General features: G+C 44.7%; 1 protein-coding gene across 1 annotated transcript in view; it reads right to left on the reverse strand.

Annotated features, from left to right (window-relative positions):
* Positions 1-17,698, reverse strand: part of GPLD1 (glycosylphosphatidylinositol specific phospholipase D1) — a 64,846-nt gene that overhangs the window by 3,722 nt on the left and 43,426 nt on the right. Inside the window, exons 15-24 of the mRNA XM_011962780.1 lie at positions 15,817-15,927; positions 14,163-14,237; positions 13,906-14,062; positions 12,880-13,021; positions 11,759-11,864; positions 11,580-11,673; positions 4,287-4,463; positions 3,744-3,904; positions 1,103-1,129; positions 927-977 (exon numbers count right to left, since the gene is read on the reverse strand). Coding sequence (XP_011818170.1) covers positions 927-977; positions 1,103-1,129; positions 3,744-3,904; positions 4,287-4,463; positions 11,580-11,673; positions 11,759-11,864; positions 12,880-13,021; positions 13,906-14,062; positions 14,163-14,237; positions 15,817-15,927 — 1,101 coding nt within the window. The remainder of the gene's footprint in view (positions 1-926; positions 978-1,102; positions 1,130-3,743; positions 3,905-4,286; positions 4,464-11,579; positions 11,674-11,758; positions 11,865-12,879; positions 13,022-13,905; positions 14,063-14,162; positions 14,238-15,816; positions 15,928-17,698) is intronic.

A 17,698-nucleotide genomic window follows, 5' to 3' on the forward strand; every position in this document is an offset into this window, starting at 1 on the left:
TAAAAAAAAAAAAAAAAAAAAAAAAAAAGTCATTGAAAAACTCTGGGCCGGGTGCGGTGGCGCATGCTTATAATCCCAGCACTTTGGAAGGCAGAGGCAGGCAGATCACTTGAGGCCAGGAGTTTCAGACCAGCCTGGACAATATGGCAAAACTCTATCTCTACAAAATTTAAAAAAAAAAATAGCTGGGCCTGGTGGTGGGCAACTGTAATCCCAGCTACTTGGGAGCCTGAGGCAGGAAAATCACTTGAACCTGGGAGGTGGAGGTTGCAGTGAGCCGAATTTGCATCCCTGCACTCCAGCCTGGGCCACAGAGCAAGCTTCTGTATAAAAAATAATAAATAAATAAGTAAATAACTCTGAAAGTCTGGAAGAAAACAGCAAAATATTAACAATGGTTATCTTCTAGGGCAAGGGCCAGCAAACAATTTTGGGGAACAGGCCAGATAATAAATACTTTAGGCTTTGTGAGGCACCAGTCTCCAAAGCAACCCCTCAGTTCTGCCACTGCGGCGCGACAGCAGCCATGGGCAGTCCACGGCAGATGAGCCCAGCTGTGTTCCACTACAGCTGTGTAGGCACTGCAACTTCAATGTCGTTTAAACTTCATATGTTACAAAACATTCTGTTTTGATTTCCTTTCAACCATCTCAACATGAGCTGACATTTTTAGTTTATGGCTCTACAAAATTAGACAGCAGACGAGTTGGCCCCAAACCCTGCTGTGGAGGATAAAACAGGAAGAGTAAAAAGGGAAACTTTCCACCAAGGAAGTGATGGGATTATACGTGAATGTTCCTTTCTTTTTGTGCGTTCTTCTCCTTGTCAAATAAAAATAAAATCTGAAATAAACCTAGAAGTGAGACCACCAAATCCCACCCTTAGTACTAACATAAATGTCAATGAAATGAAGTCCTGGGGCTCACCTTTGCCTTGGACCTCACGGTGATCAGGGAGCTCCCAAACCTTGAGCTGGCCTGCAAAACATGCTGTCTGTTAACGGACTTTGGAGAACACAGCGCAATACTTTATCTGTTTAAAATAAGCCAAGGGGCATTGTTTTGGTAATTTTTCTTTCTTCAGTCTTTCAAGGGATACTTACTTCAGGAGAAATCAATACATATTGGGCCTGAAGAAAAAAATTGAGAAGAGAGACAATGTTATTACTGTTTGTGTGGTTTTCTAAAATCAATTTTAATTATACCCTTATACCCTCCTTTCTACATTTCTTTTTTTTTTTGAGACAGAGTCTCACTTTGTCGCCCAGGCTGGAGTACAGTGGTGCGATTTCAGCTCACTGCAACCTCTGCCTCCCAGGTTCAAGCAAGTCTCCCGCCTCAGCCTCCTGAGTAGATGGAATTACAGGCATGTACCACCACGCCTGGCTAATTTTTTTGTATTTTTAGTAGAAGGGGGTTTCGCCATGCTGGCCAGGCTGGTCTCGAACTCCTGACCTCAGGTATCTGCCCACCTTGACCTCCCAAAGTGCTGGGATTACAGGCATGAGCTACCACGCCCAGCCTCATTTCTACATTTCTTGATTAGCCTTACAAATGTGCATGCCCTTTGACCCCAGAAATTCTACTTATAGAAATACAGGTCAGACAATTAACCAGATGTATAAAAATGTTTATGTGACTATTTACCATATTATTTAAAACAGTGAAAATTGGAAATGGCATAAATGACTAATAGTTACTTAAATAATGGGTAAATAAACTATTTTATCTGTAGATAAAATACTCATCAGCTGGTAAATATCGTATTATATAAGAATATCAGATAACATAAGAAAATGTTCTTGGCATATTGGTAGGTAAAAAAAAAAAAATCAAGTTAAGGCCAGGTGCAGTGGCTCATGCCTATAATCCCAGCACTTTGGGAGGACAAGGCAGGCGGATCACTGGAGGTCAGGAGTTCAAGACCAGCCTGGCCAATGTGGTGAAACCCCCGTCTCTACTAAAAATACAAAAATTAGCTGGGCATGGTGGTGTGCGCCTGTAGTCCCAGCTACTCAGGAAGCTGAGGCAGGAGAATCGCTTGAACGTGGGAGGCGGAGGTTGTACTGAGCCGAGATCATGCCACTGCACTCCAGCCTGGATGACAGAGTGAGACTCCATTAAAAAAAAAAAAAAAGTTACAAAATTATGCACAAATTATGCACAATAGGATCACAATTGTCAACCAAAATACGCACACACATAGTGTAATACTTACGGGTAGGCTTTAGAATCAGATCTTGGTACAAATTCCTGTTGTGCCATGTCCTTCCTAGCAGTGTAACCTTGAATAAACTTCCTCTCTGATCTTTAATTTTTTTGTTTTAAGACAGGGTCTCCCTATGTTGCCCAAGCTGGTCCTGAACTCCTGGGCTCAAGGGATCCTCCTGCCTCAGCCTCCCAAACTGCTGGGATTACAGGTGTAATCCACCACACTCAGCTAAGATCTTCAATTTTTTTAATCTGTAAATTGGCATAATATTAATTTCATAACTTTTATGTGGATTAAATGATACACAGTTCTTAGCATATGCATACTAAATGCACAATAAATGGTAGTAATTAAAGTCATAGGAAAAATACTAGCAGGATCCGCTCTAAAGGTAAATAGGTATTAGCTCTGCAGAGTGGAATTTTAGGTAGATAATTTTTAATTCTCTTCTTTGTACATTTTGTATTTTCTAAAATTTTCATAGTAAATTTTCACTAATTTTGCAATTTAAAAAATAATTTAAAAATTTTTAAAATAGGTGGGGTGTGGTGGCTCATGCCTTAATCCTAGCACTTTGGGCTGTAATCACTGCCTGGCCAACATGGTGAAACCCTGTCTCTACTAAAAACACAAAAAATTAGCCGGGCGTGGTGGCGCATGCCTGTAGTCCCAGCTATTTGGGAGGCTGAAGCAGGAGAGTGGCTTGAACCTGGAAAGAGGAGGTTGAAGTGAGCCGAGACCCTGCCACTGCACTTTAGCCTAAGTGACAGAGCCAGACTCTATCTCAAAAAAATAAATAAATAAATAAATAATAGCCAAATGTTTTAGGCTCAGGAAATGTAACTTAAGGAAACTCACCCAAAACAGAAATAAACAAAGAAATGAAACAAAAAGCAAAAGACAGGCCGTTTTAATGAAACTCCAGTGGCTGGCCGGGCATGGTGGCTCATGCCTGTAATCCCAGCACTTTGAGAGGCCAGGCGGAAGGACTGCTTGAGCCCAAGAGTTCAGTACCAGCCTGGGCAACATAGTGAGGCTCCATCTCTACAAAAAATACAAAGATTAGCTGGGTGTGGTGGCACACGCCTGTAGTCCTAGCTACTCGGGAGGCCGAGACAAGAGAATCACCTGAGCCCAGGAGTTTGAGGCTGCAGTGAGCCATGATCACACCACGGCACTCCAGCCTGGGCAATGGAACAGGAACCCGTCTCTATTTTAAAAGGAGAAACTCCAATGGCCATGGCCTGTTTTCTTTCTTCTATGCTGTGGGTGCCTAACCAAGCAGTGGGAGGCTGTGTGACCAGGAATCTACATAACACCAAGTCCGGTGGGACTTTAGCTCTGGGCACAAATGTTGCAGAACTGTAAGAACTGCAGGCAGCTGGGGCCCACAAAACATGGGCAGATGATGGTGTCCTGACCCCAGAATGTATGAATTCAGGTAAGCATTTTATAGTGGACATGAGTTAACAAGGAATCAGTGATTAGTGATCCTTTCCCAGTAAGGTATAGAATTTTATAGAACACTTTACCTTTTCTTCTGGACATGGAGTCATCCATGATTTGCATTTGCCAGTCATGTCACCAAGGGTGGTCTCTTTGCCATTATATACATAAACTCGGCCATCTTCTCCCCCAATCAGCCCAGAGGTTACATCTGCTATCCTCAGGGGGGCCGCCATGATGATTTCATCTGTAAACAATGAAAACCGCCAGAAGGAAGTATCTGACTCCTCACTGTCATAGTTTCCTTGTTCTGCTACTGGATCCTAACCCAGCCTCCTGCAAACAAGACTCGTGTCTCCTTTAGCCTGCCGTGATTTCAGCCCGGCAAAGGCAAAGGCTTTTGTTTCCTACGTCATTCAGCAATAGCAATGACCACAGGTGATGCTCCTGTGACCGCCTTCCAGAAGTGCAACTCCCTCTCTGGTCTTGTCTGATTCAAGATCTATCTAAACGTCCTTGGGCCACGGGGCTGTCAATTATAAGGGCAGAGCCCAGATGATCCAATTAGGAAATCCACCCACTGGGCAAAGGGACTCAATTCTTGCCAAAGGGTCCTGTTCCTTTCTTACCTACGCCATCGTCATCCAGGTCACTCAGGTGCAGAACGCCACCGAATCGGGAGAAGCGGCGGTCTCCGCTGAAGGTGCTGAGCAGCGCAGGCTGCGCGTCGGATGTGAGCGCGTACATCCGCGTGACTCCGCCTTGGTGCAGGGTCATGGTCAGGAATGCCATCTTAGACACGTCATCTGAAATGAACCACAGTTCCTGCTGGCCTCACGCAAATGAAGGCATTACAGAACACGGAATAGCATCCCGTTCTCAAGTGACGCTGATCACTCGGGATCCTACAGGACAGTGCTGGTCAACTCCGGCAGAGAGAGAGGTACAACCAGCTTGGGCACCAAGGCACAAACACCAGAGAGCTTCAGTGATTTCCCTCCAGGCAGGTATTCTTGTTTCCGGTCGTATCCCCATAACACAGTCTCCACACAACCACCTTTTTATTTTCTCATCTCACAAACTGCCTACGTCACCCCCACGACTGACACATCCAAACACAAGTGGACTCTGGATGGAGTCCAAACTCTTCACAAGGCCTTACAGAATCTGACTCCCACTTGGGGATCTAGCGCCATTAACCCTTTCACCTACACTTCATCATTATGAACTCAAACCACAGCCCAATCTATGTGTTAAATTTCAGCCTTTGGACATGATATGCTCTCTGCCTGGAATAGAGGCATACGGTCCCCTGCTCCCCGTCCACATCCCTCTGCTGGCTACTCCTGCTCACCCTGCAGAATTTGGCTCAGGTGTCCTCTCCTTTGGGAAGCCTTTCCTAACCTCCCTGGTGTAGAGCAGAGGCCGCTTCCATGTGCTCTCATACATAATAACACCGAGTCCAGTGGGACTTTAGCTCTGGGCACAAACGCAGCAGAACTACAAGAACTGCAGACAGCTGGGGCCCACAAAACACAGTCAAGTGACTGTGTCCCGACCCCAGAACCTCTGAGTTCAGGTAAGCATTTTACAGTGGACATGAGCTGGCCCAGTGCCTTCCGAATACCCATGGCAGGGCAGCGTTGCTCTGCATTCACTCCTGTGTCTCCTGTATCAGGCGTCCATTCCACAAGCAATGGGGTCATGGCTCTGTCTCTCTGTCCACTGTAACTAGCATGGTGCTTGGTTCTGTACAAGTATTTAATAAAGTGTTTTTTGAATTAATGAATTTTGAACAAACTCAAAGCTACTTGTTGGAATTTTGCTGTAAACTTGGTTATTTGGAACAGAGCTTTGATTTCAGAAATATAAATGGCACCTGTGGGTTGGCGCGGCTGGTGGCCCTCTGAGAAGTTTGCCGTACACTGGCAAAGTGTCAGTGCGTGGATACAATCTCACGTCAGCATCCACTGAGTTTTGTGTGTAAAACTGAGCTAATTTGACCTGTTTTTTCGGACAAACTTGTGCCTTGTTTACGGGAAACTGTCCACTAGAAGCCACTGAGGGCCCAAAGCAGAGTCAGCAACAACAGTCAGAAATAACAGCTAGAAAACAGTAGGAAATAAGAAACAGTATTTTAAAAGCTCAGCAATCTGGAGCTTTCTGATGTAGGGTAAACAACCTGACCTAACACAATGTCTCCTAAGAAAACAATGTGCCAACAAAGTACAATAGTTAATATTCAGAGTGAAAGCCCAAAATATCAAGAAAAGTTGAAATGAGAGAAAATCTTCATTCCTTTTTTTTTTTTTTTGAGACAGAGTCTCGCTCTGTCGCCCAGGCTGGAGTGCAGTGGCGTGATCTCAGCTCACTGCAAGCTCTGCCTCCTGCATTCAAGCGATTCTCCTGCCTCAGCCTCCCAAGTAGCTGGGATGACAGGCGCCCGCCACCACATCTGGCTAATTTTTTGTATTTTTAGTAGAGATAGGGTTTCACCGTGTTAGGCAGGATGGTCTTGATCTCCTGACCTCGTGATCCGCCTGCCTCGGCCTCCCAAAGTGCTGGGATTACAGGCATGAGCCATGGCGCCTGGCCACGTTCCCTTTCTTTTCATGCTTCCTAAAGGGACCGTGAGCTCCCCGGAGCACCCAGGAATACAGTAATACTTTCAGCTCTCTGTCCACTCCCTGCCTCAGTCCTTCCACAGGCAGGAGGGTACCTGAGGCTTCTCCCTCTGGCTCTGCCACTGACAGGATGAACACTGGCCCCACTGCATGTGGGAGAATCTCAAAGAAGTCACCCCAAGGTCTAGCTTTTGGAGCAAGAATTAACCTGAATAGGGCTGCCCATTGAGACTGTGTTCTCTAATCCAACTATGTCAGCTCTTCAAAAGTACATATTTTGATATCCCTCTGAATGATTCATGAATCTATTTCAGAAATGATTTGAAATGCACAAGGATGAGGAAGAATTGTAATTAATCAATACTCCCAAATCTCTAACATGCATCACAATCTGTTAAAGAAGAGAAGTCTATAATTTAAAATAATTTCATCAAAGTGTTTTTTTAATTCTTCAGAATTAAAACAGAAGAATCTAGACACTTGGAAATTTCAGTCATTCAAAACACCTCACCCTCTCAATCATGCAAATCAAACAATGGATTATCATACACATTTAGACAATTAAGGAGAAAAAACTCAAGGTAATGTTGTAGGCATTTCTATATTACTTTAGTAATGAAAATAATCCTGAAGAACTTTGGCTTTTAAAAGGGCTACATGCAGAGGCCTTTATGAATTCTCAAATTCTAGAATGCTACTTATAACATAGATTTCCTTCTGTAATGCTTATACCTTCTAGTTAACATAGAAGTCCGTCTGTAATGCCTATACCTTCGAATTAAGGACCATTATCTTTTTGACCTCCACATTGTCTTCATTTCTGCCATAAGCACTAGCCCCTAGGGTTGTGTTTGGGTTGCAGGGGTGGCAGGTATTTTTTAAATAAACACACACAAGTATTTTACTTCTCAAGTGGAACTTTTCTTCCAGTGGAGGGAGCAGAAAACAACAGAGCTATTGTAAAACATAGGTGCATCTCACCAACTCTACTCTTGAAAACCACAGGAAAGAGGATATCATCTTGCAACGTGGTTCATACTTGTGTCTCAGAAAAACTATAAACCTGCTGGGCACAGTGGCTCATGCCTATAATCCCAGCACTTTGGGAGGCTGAGGCAGGAGGATCACTTGAGCTCATGAGTTGGAGACCATCCTGGGTAATGCAGTGAGACCCTATCACTACAAAAAAAATAGGGCATCAGTGGCATGTGCCTGTAGTCTGAGCTACTCAAGAGGCTGAGGGGGGAGGATCACTTGACCTCAGGAGTTCAGGGTTACAGTGAGCTGTGATCACACCACTGCACTCCAGACTGGGCAACACAGCAAGACTCTATTGCTTAAAAAGAAAAAGAAAAATTATCAACTATAAGTCACTTAATGTCACCAGCTTTCAGGATTACTGCAAAATAGTCAAAACTATGAAGATGTCAAGAAGATCTTCTATATTTCATCATTATCAAAAGTATGAAAAATACTAAAAAAAAAAAAGCATAATCCAGGTGTGGTGGCACATGCCTGTAGTCCCAGCTACTTGTGAGCCTGAGACAGGAGGATCACTTGAGCCCAGAAGTTCATGGCCAGCCTGGACAACATAGCCAGACTCCATCTATTAAAAAAAAAGCATAAAGAAGAAAAATTACATAATATATATTTCTTTGTGGAGAGTGAGATAGGTAGGTAGGTAGAGAGATATCTATAAACACACATTTTAAACAAAATGGAGATTTTGTGGATTATAAAGTTTTAAATCTGATTCTTTTCACATTAGGCTATTTCTAGCTTTTCACTACTATAAATAATACAGCCATCCCTCAGTATCCACAAGGGATTGGTTCCAGGGCCTCTCACAGACACCAAAATCCACAGATGCTCAAGTCCCTGATATAAAATGGTGTAGTGGCTGGGTGCAGTGGCTCACGCCTATAATCCCAGCACTTTGGGAGGCTGAGGCAGGCAGGGCACCTGAGGTCAGGAGTTTGAGACCAGGCTGGCCAACATGGCGAAACCCCGTCTCTACTAAAAATCCAAAAAAAAAAAATTAGCTGGGCATGGTGGTGCACGCTTGTACTCCCAGCTACTCAGGCGACTGAGGCAGGAGAAGTGCTTGAACCTGGGAGGCAGAGGCTGCAGTGAGCTGAGATCACAACACTACACTCCAGGCTGGGCAAGAAAGTGAGACTCTGTCTCAAAAAAAAAAAAAAAAGTAGATCAGAATTCTCAAATTTAGAGTAATCTGTGCCTTACAGCTGTGATTCCCAAACTGCACACTGAAGCACTTCAGTGAACTCGCAGAGATGCTATCGATATTTCGAAATTTCAAAGGTAATAGTGACATCTAACACCACATGAAGGTGGAGGCCAGTCACAGTTACGACATGAGAGCCCTGCATTCCTTTTAGTGATGCCACATCTTTGTAAAGCTGCATATTGGCGATGGTTGTGATAAAATACAGGTACTATGCAAAAATTGCTGTAGATTAGGAAATGAGGGAAGTTGTGTCTAACCTGATTCCAAGATTTGAAAAGCTGTACAGTATGCAAGGCGTGTGCCCCATATGGTCACACAGGCACTGCATTTCTAAAGGTCCTATGCCTGTCTTCACATTGGCCTGTCTCTGACTTGAAATTCTTAATGATTTTTTAACAAGGGGCCCTGCATTTTTATTTGGAACTGGGCCCCACAAATTGCGTGGGTGAAATACAAGTAAAATACAAGTAAAAATGGGAAAATCTGAACAATGTGGGTGAAATATATCAATAACAATAACCTGATTGTGACGTTAATTTATATATATTTATATCTAATATATACATTTATATATAATTCATATATTATAGATACACATGTATTATTATAGATACACATATGTATATATTATAGATACACATGTATATATTATAGATAGGCATATATATTATACACATATCCACATATAATCTGTATATATATGTACATATATACACATGTTATATATACATATTACATATGTTATATATACATATTTTATACATTTATATATGTAGTATACTTATATACATATATTAAAAATTAACATTATACACATATATAAAAGTTATAATTAAACTTATTTTCTATTTTTATTTTTTTTTTATAAATGGGGTCTCACTGTGGTGTGACCATAGCTCACTGCAGCCTTGAACTCCTGGGCTCAAGTGACCTTCCCACCTCAGCCTCCTGAGTAGATGGACTACATGTGCACATCACCATGCCTATGCCTAGCTTTTTTTTTTCTGTAGAGATGGGGTCTCCCTGTATTGCCCAGGCTGGCCTCAAATTATTGGGCTCATTACAGCAATTACTACTGTTACTGCTTGAGACCGTCATTACAAGACTGAACGAAGGAGGACAAATGTAGAAATGAAAACTTAAAGTAAACAAAACTGTTTTTCTTTGGTTGTTGTTTTTTGTTTTGTTTTTGTTTTTGAGACGGAGTCTCACTCTGTCGCCCAGGCTGGAGTGCAGTGGCTCAATCTCGGCTTACTGCAAGCTCTGCTTCCTGGGTTCAAGCAATTCTTGTGGCTCAGCCTCTGGAGTAGCTGGGATTACAGGTGTCCACCACCACACCTGATTAATTTTTGTATTTTTAGTAGAAACAGGGTTTCACCATGTTGGCCAGGTTGGTCTCTAACTCCCGACTTCAAGTGATCTACCCACCTCTGCCTCCCAAAGTGCTAGGATTACAGGAGTGAGCCACCACACCCTGCCTGCCTGATCCACTTCTGCCTATTATTCAAATATTTCCCATATTGCATGAAACAAAAATCTTTCTGAAAAATAGTTTGATTATATATAACAAGAGCTTTTAGAAAGATTCGATCCTCTACTCCAGGAATTCCATCTCCAGGAATCTATCCAAAAACGAATCAGAAAGGCAGTCAAAGATTAGGTACATGAGTGTTCAATAATTCCTTATTCATAGTAGTGTAAAACTGGAAACAAACCTACAATTCCATCAACAGGGTGATGTTAGTAAACGCTGGCATGAAAAAAATGCAACGTAGATATCAAAAATCATGCTTTAGCAGAATATTTACTAGCATGAGAATGTGCTTAAGACATAAAATAAGTAAAAAAATTAGGTATGACAATATCGTATATAGTTATAAGCTTCAGTTTTTAAATATCTGGGTAAAGGGTGATTTTTCTCCTTCTATATATTTCCTTGTAATTTCACAAATTTTCACAATAAGCATAATTCACCTTTATAATCTGGGAGGGAATAGTTTTTGTTGTTCTTTTTTTTTAAAAAAAGACTCTCTTTCCCATAAATAAAATAACGGTTCATTAAAATATGTCTTCAGGGCTGGGTGCAGTGGATCATGCCTGTAATCCCAGCACTTTGGGAAGCCGAGGTGGGAGGATTACTTGAGCCCAGGAGTTAGAGACTAGCCTGGCCACCATGTTGAGATCCTGTCTCTACGACAAATAAAAACTTAAGCCAGTGTGGTGGCTGATACATGCTTGTAGTCCCAGCTACTCAGGAGGCTGAGGTACAAGGATCACTTGAGCCCAGGAGGTCAAGGCTGCCGTGAGCCATAAGGGCACTGCTGCACTCCAGCCTGGGTGACACAGCAAGACTGTCTCAAAAAAGAAAAAAAAAAACAAAAACAGATAGGTCCTCATAGTGGACCTATTCCTAATGAACTCACTTACACAACTTTTCTCTAGCTCCAAGTTCAACGGGATAGGGGCTTTAAAACACATTAAGTTACTTTCATATGTCATTTTTAACAAATCTTTGAAATAGATTTTTATTTTATTTTATTTCATTGTATTGTTTAGATGAAATGTTGCTCTGTTGCCCAGGCTGGGATGCAGTGGCATGATCCTGGCTCACTGCAACTTCTGCCTCCCAGGTTCAAGTGATTCTCCTGCCTCAGCCTCCTGAGTAACTGGGATTACAGGTGTGCACCACCATGCCTGGCTAATTTTTGTATTTTTAGCAGAGGCAAGGTTTCACCATGTTGGCCAGGTTGGTTTCCAACTCCTGGCCTCAAGTGATCCTCTCACCTTGGCCTCCCAAAGTGTTGGGATCACAGGTGTGAGCCACCACACCCCACCTGAAATATTTATAATTTCAGTTTTGTAGATGGTGATACAAAAGTTCTGAGAGGTGAAGTAACTTCCCCAAAGTTATATAGATTGCTATTAATGAAAAAAGGAAATATTTAAACCTAGATCTGTTCAGCTCCAGATCTCATTACTTTCCTCCAATACAACGTGTACAAGGAGCCACATGACTGAAAGGAAGCAAAGTTTTGTAGTTCGTGACCTACCACGTGTCGGGGCTCCAACCAGCAGCACTTGGGTCAGAGTTCCATTTATCAGTACGTGGCCACTGGACAGGGAAGTACCCAGTTTCCCCATTGCCTGTGAGATAAAATCAATCAATACTGTATAGGCGAGAAAGCTTCGTTGGAGTGTCCACTCTCCTGTGGGGGAGGGCTTGCCGTACCTTGTCTCCAGAAATGGTAAACCAGCTTTGGCTGTTTGGTGGGAAGTAGCCATACACCCTCCCAAGGCTCTTTTTCTCATCTCGGATGTGTAACAAACGGCCCAGCCTAGAATGAAGCACACTGGGCTTAGCTGCCAGGGCACAAGACTGAGAGCAGGCCAGGTACTCAGGTGCAAGGAAAGGAAATGCACCTCCCCCCATCCAGGCCTCCCAGCAGGCTCTCTGTCTCTGTGACCCTAGGCCTGAAAGCGTGGGGACTATCGGAGTTAATCGCAACATCCAGGTTCTCCAGGTGCCACACCCACCATTCTGCCTCCCAATTGACAGGCCTCCCAGCAGACTCTCTGGGATAGAGGTATAGGGGTACCTACTGTTATAGGCTCAGTGGTGGTCCTCCCATCCCTACACTTAAGTCCTAACCCCCAGTATCTCTGAATGTGATTGTATTTGAAGACAGAATCTTTAAAGAGGTGATTAAGTTAAGATGAGGTCATTTGGGTGAACCCTGATCCAATACAATGGGTCTCTTTCAAAGAAGAGGAGAGGCAGGAGGATCACTTGAGCCAGTTTGAGACCAGCCTGGGCAACACTGCAAGCATCCCTACAGAAATGTTTTTAAATTAAAAAAAAAAAATCAGTTAGGCATGGGTACACACTTGTAGTCCCAGCTATTCAGGAGGCTGAGGCAGGAGGATCCCTTGAGCCTATGAGTTCGAGGCTGCAGTGAGTTACCACTGCCCTCTGCCCTTTGCAACAGAGTGAACCCTCACTCCCTCCTCCCAAAAGAAAAAAACAGAAGTGAGGAATGGGTCACAGACACACACAGAGGGAAGACAGCCATCTGCAAGCTAAAGAGAGAGGCATCAGGAGAAACCAACTCTCTGACCTCAACCTTGATCTTCGACTTCTAGCTTCCAGGACTGTGAGAAAGTAATACACTTGTCTATTGTATTTTTGTATTTCTAAAGAGGAGAATTTGCAACCTTGCCCAGAGCCTTGGCTTTTCCTTCAAAGGTCAAGCATTTCCTAGCCCTTTTGCCTGAGTCCAATGCTCAGTGGGCTCCACAGCAGCTGGTACCTGCCCCTGTGGTCACAGGTCCCAGCCCCAGCATCAGCCTCACCTGCTGGCATTCTTCCAGGTCGGGCTCCCAACCAGCAGCAAGGTTCTGTTGTCCACAGTGACACCGTGAAGGGAGTATCCAAACCAGGAGAAGTCTTCCTCGCCTCTCACCGTCCAGTTGGCCGCCTCCACGTTCAGTTTCTCTAAAGAAGACAACTCGTCCTTTTTACTAACACTTTAAGTGAGAGGACAACTGGGGTGAAAAGAAAGGGTCCTTTTCGTAGCCTAATAGAAGTGGGTTCATTTTGTTGAGCTTTTGCCAGACGTCTTTTGTGTTCCCACGCTGATCCCAGGACCCCAATGTCAAAAATGAATCTCATACTTCATACGAGAAATACATTTCTAGAGTTCACTTCTGTGGAGCGGAGGATGCTATTTAAAAAGACTCTGGGCCAGGTGTGGTGGCTCACACCTGTAATCCCAGCACTTTGGGAGGCCAAGGCGGGTGGATCACCTGAGGTCAGGAGTTCAAGACCAGCCTGACCAATATTGTGAAACCCCATCTCTACTAAAAATACAAAAATTAGCCAAGCGTGGTGGCGTGCACCTGTAGTCCCAGCTACTCAGGAGGCTGAGACAGAATTGCTTGAAGCTGGGAGGTGGAGCTTGCATTGAGCCAAGATCATGCTACTGCACTCCAGCCTGGGCAACACAGTGAGACTCTGTCTCAAAACAAAACAAAACAAAACAAAACAAACAAACAAAAATGGCTATGGACTGTTGAGCGCACCACTGAGATGCTGTTGGTGCAAAGTCTCCTCGGTGTTTCTATTTTACATGGAGACACTATGGGAATAGTCTATTTGCCCTCTTTGGCTCTCTACCTAGAAATTGTGGGTCACCTTTTGTATTCTTAGTGAATCTATGTACATCCCTTGCCAGAACATCTTTAAGAGTACCAGGCTGTTAGAAAATGTTGGTGAAATGATATGGAATAAGGAAAAAGGCCATAAACCCCTATGCAGGATAAGTTAGCACAGACACACAGAGCAGCCATGGTCTCCACCCATTCCCCCTCAGGCACTACCTTTGTCGCTCAGGCTGGGGCTAGAATAAAATGCAGCCACAATTCCCTTCTGCTTCCCTCCACCTGGTGCAAAAGGGGAGCCAATGATCAGATCGGGCTCACTGTCTCCATTCACATCTGCAGCCAAGAGAGTCCAGCCCAAGTTACAGTAGATGTCCTTAAGAAGAAACCAGGAAAGCACATTTTACCCAGCCCTGGTGGCAATTAGGATACAGTAAGTTCTAGGTTTCTGCACCTGGCTAAAGTGGTAAACATACCTGGCAAGAGATGGTGATGTTAGGGGAAGAAGACATTCTTCCTTGTTTGGAACCAAAATAGACATACACAGCACCCTAGATAAAGACAAACAACAGACAGACATGAGGCTCTGGTGGTGACCCAAGAACCTTAAATAACAGCAAGACAAAAAGGACTGACTCTGGGTCCAGGTATGGTGGCTGATGCCTATAATCCCAGTGCTTTGGGAGGCCCAAGTGGGAACATGGCTTGAGGCCAGGAGTTCAATACCAGCCTGGACAACATAGTGAGATTCTGGGTCCACGAAAAATAAATTTTTAATTAAAGCGAGACCTTGTCAAATTATCACCACCCCCAATGGTTGGGAGCTTGACGACAGACAGAAATCCATCCTATGCATTGCTGCTGCGCTGAAAGGAATTTGTTTAAAGTCTGTCACTTCCATCAGACTATGAGACTCCACAATGCAGAAATGATGGCACTTATATCTTTGCCTCCGTGATGTCTTACTCAAGATCCTCCACACACAATTGTGCAGTGTGCCTGCAGAATGACTTACTCCACTCCTTGCCCACTTCAAGGCCCAGCACAGTTTCAGGCTCTTCTATGAAGCCCCCGGGCTACACCCCGTTGTACCATGGCACATCTGAATGCCAACATACCACTCAGTACCACTTGTCTGCCTGAGGATACACACTGTGCTATTTTATTATGTGTTACCAATCAGTTCCTCTTATAACTTGCCTGTCTCAATCCCCATTCATTCTACAAGCACTTCTTTTCCATCATAAGCCATGTATTAGGTACACAATGACAAAGAAGACCAATCTCTATCCTTCTGAAAGGCTGGCATACAGGTCATTATGACACCCAGGGATGAAGGGGCTATAACACAGGTACAAGCACAGGATGCTATGTGGGGACAAAGAAGTATCAGCCTCACCCAGCAGTTAGGTAATAGTTTCGGCAAGAAGTGACTGTCACTCCTAAAGAAAGATAGGGGAGAAAAAGCCTTTCAAGCAGAGGAAACTGTATGAGCAAAGGTCGCAAAATGAGACAGCCTGATGAGTTCAGGATGTGACAGATTGCTGGCATGTCTAGAAATGGAGTGTGAGGAGGAAGGGGCAAGAGGTGAGCGTGCGGAGGGCAGCCAGCAAGGGAGGGCCCTCGACCTCCACGGTCACACATGGAGCCCGGATTCGTGGGCCTGCTGTGGTAGGAAGCACCTGTGGGAAGCAAGCCCTGTGGTCCAGAGCCCAGGATCTCTGCCTCAGTAAGAAAGGAGGCAACAGGCAGGGATCCAGCATTTGAGGAGAGGTCCCGGGGAAGTCACCTCGCTGTTTTGACAACCAGAAATTACAGATTAGCTGGAATTTCTGTATCCCTTCACTGGCATTCAGCACAGTAGGGGACGAAAAAAAGAGCAAAGTACCTGGTAGAATTTGGAAACCACAGGGCCAAAATAAGGCCAGGGAGGCAGCAGCAGGTGTTACAAGGTAACTCAAGGTCACGGCAAGAACTCCATAGGGGCCTGAGATGATCTGCTCACAAATGCTCTGTCTGATACACCGGCTGTCTGCTTTGCTCCAGGGGCTCGCCCCAGCACTGGCCTCCCTCAGAGTCCCCTCCCTGCCACCCCACTCTTCTCCAACCCTACCCCAGCAGCAGCCTTACTTTGTAGGTGAGCTGCTCGGAGCCCACAGAGGGAGCTCCCACGGCCAGGTCAGGCACGCCGTCCATGTTGAAGTCCAACACAGCCAAGGCCGAGCCAAACCGACCTGAGGGCTGAAGAGGCACAAGTTTACTTCCCCTGGGCTAAGCCACGGCCTTGGAAAGAACACTCCTGACTCCCAGGGAGTAGAGAGGCCTGGGGACCCCCCCAACCCTGCCACCCAAAAGCTGAAGGTACAGCAGCAAGCTGTAACACATCTGCAACACATTAGTTAGGGAGCTCTGCACTAAGTACATTTTCAGCATGTCTGTCTGCCTTGAGAGGAAGCAGAGATGCCAGAAAGTAAAGGGTCGGTTCTTATGAGCTCTAGGTTTGTAGAAAATAGCCTCATGTATGTTCTGACCCACATTAAGCACAAAACTTATCTTCGAAAGTACCTAAAATAGGCCAGGTGTGGTGGCTCACGCCTGTAATCCCAGCACTTTGGGAGGCCAAGGTGGGTGGATCGCCTGAGGTCAGGAGTTCGAGACCAGCCTGGCCAACACAGTGAAACCCCATCTGTACTAAAAGTACAAAAATTAGCCAGGCGTGGTGGCACATGCCTGTAATCCCAGCTACTCTGGAGGCCCAGGCAGGAGAATCACTTGAACCCAGGAGGCGGAGGTTGCAGTGAGCCAAGACTGTGCCACTGCACTCCAGCCTGGGCAACAGAGCGAGACTCCACCTCAAACAAAAAAAAAGTATATAAAATAATAATCATATAACATCAGCAACAGTAGCTAACATCTGTTGAATACTCAGGATGTTCTAGACCCATGTTGACCAAGGTGGTAGCCCCTAGCCAAACAGGGCTGTTACTTTTAAATTTAAAGTAATTAACATTAAATAGAATTAAAAATTCCGTTTCTGCCCTGGTGCAGCGGCTTAAGCCTGTAATCCCAGTACTTTGGGAGGCCGAGGCAAGCGGATCACCTGAAGAGTTTGAGATCAGCCTGGTCAACATGGCGAAACCCCATGTCCACTAAAAATATAAAAATTAGCCAGGCGTGGTGGCGGGCACCTGTAATCCCAGCTACTCGGGAGGCTGAGGCAGGAGAATCGCCTGAACCTGGGAAGCGGAGGTTGCAGTAAGCCGAGATCATGCCACTGCACTCCAGCCTGGATGACAAAAGCAAAACTCCATCTCAAAACAAACAAAATAAATAAATAAATAATAAAAATTCAGTTTCTCAGTTGCAATAGCCACATTTCAAATGTTCAAAGCCTGTGTTTTATGTCTCCTATGTTTTATTTGAGAGAGTTTAGCAGCCACTGGACAGCACAGCTACAGAACATTCGTATCAGTGCAGAAAGTCCCGCAGGACGGTGCTGCTGTAGACATTGTTCTAAGCACTTTAATTGCATTGAGGTAGGAACTGTTAGCATCCTCACTTTAACAGTTTACAGATGGAAAACTCCATCTCTTCAGAGACACTTTTCTTCCAAAGTGGACTTTCTATATCTTTCTTATCCTACTGTCTGGAATCAGCATAGACCTGAAAGTAATTCACTGGGTTCTCCAATTCTTTCTTTCTCTTTCTTTCTCTCTCTTTCTCTGTGTGTTTTTGAGATGGAGTTTCGCTCTTGTTGCCAGGCTAGAGTGCAATGGCGTGATCTCGGCTCACCGCAACCTCCGCCTCCTGGGTTCAAGCTATTCTCTTGCCTCAGCCTCCCAAGTAGCTGGCATTACAGGCATGTGCCACCACGCCTGGCTAATTTTGTATTTTTAGTAGAGACGGGGTTTCACCACGTTAGTCAGGCTGGTCTCCAACTCCTGGCCTCAAGTGATCCTCTCACCTTGGCCTCCCAAAGTGTTGGGATCACAGGTGTGAGCCACCACACCCC

The sequence above is a fragment of the Colobus angolensis genome, unplaced genomic scaffold (genome assembly GCF_000951035.1).
Source record: "Colobus angolensis palliatus isolate OR3802 unplaced genomic scaffold, Cang.pa_1.0 Scaffold6, whole genome shotgun sequence".
Lineage (NCBI taxonomy): Eukaryota > Metazoa > Chordata > Mammalia > Primates > Cercopithecidae > Colobus > Colobus angolensis.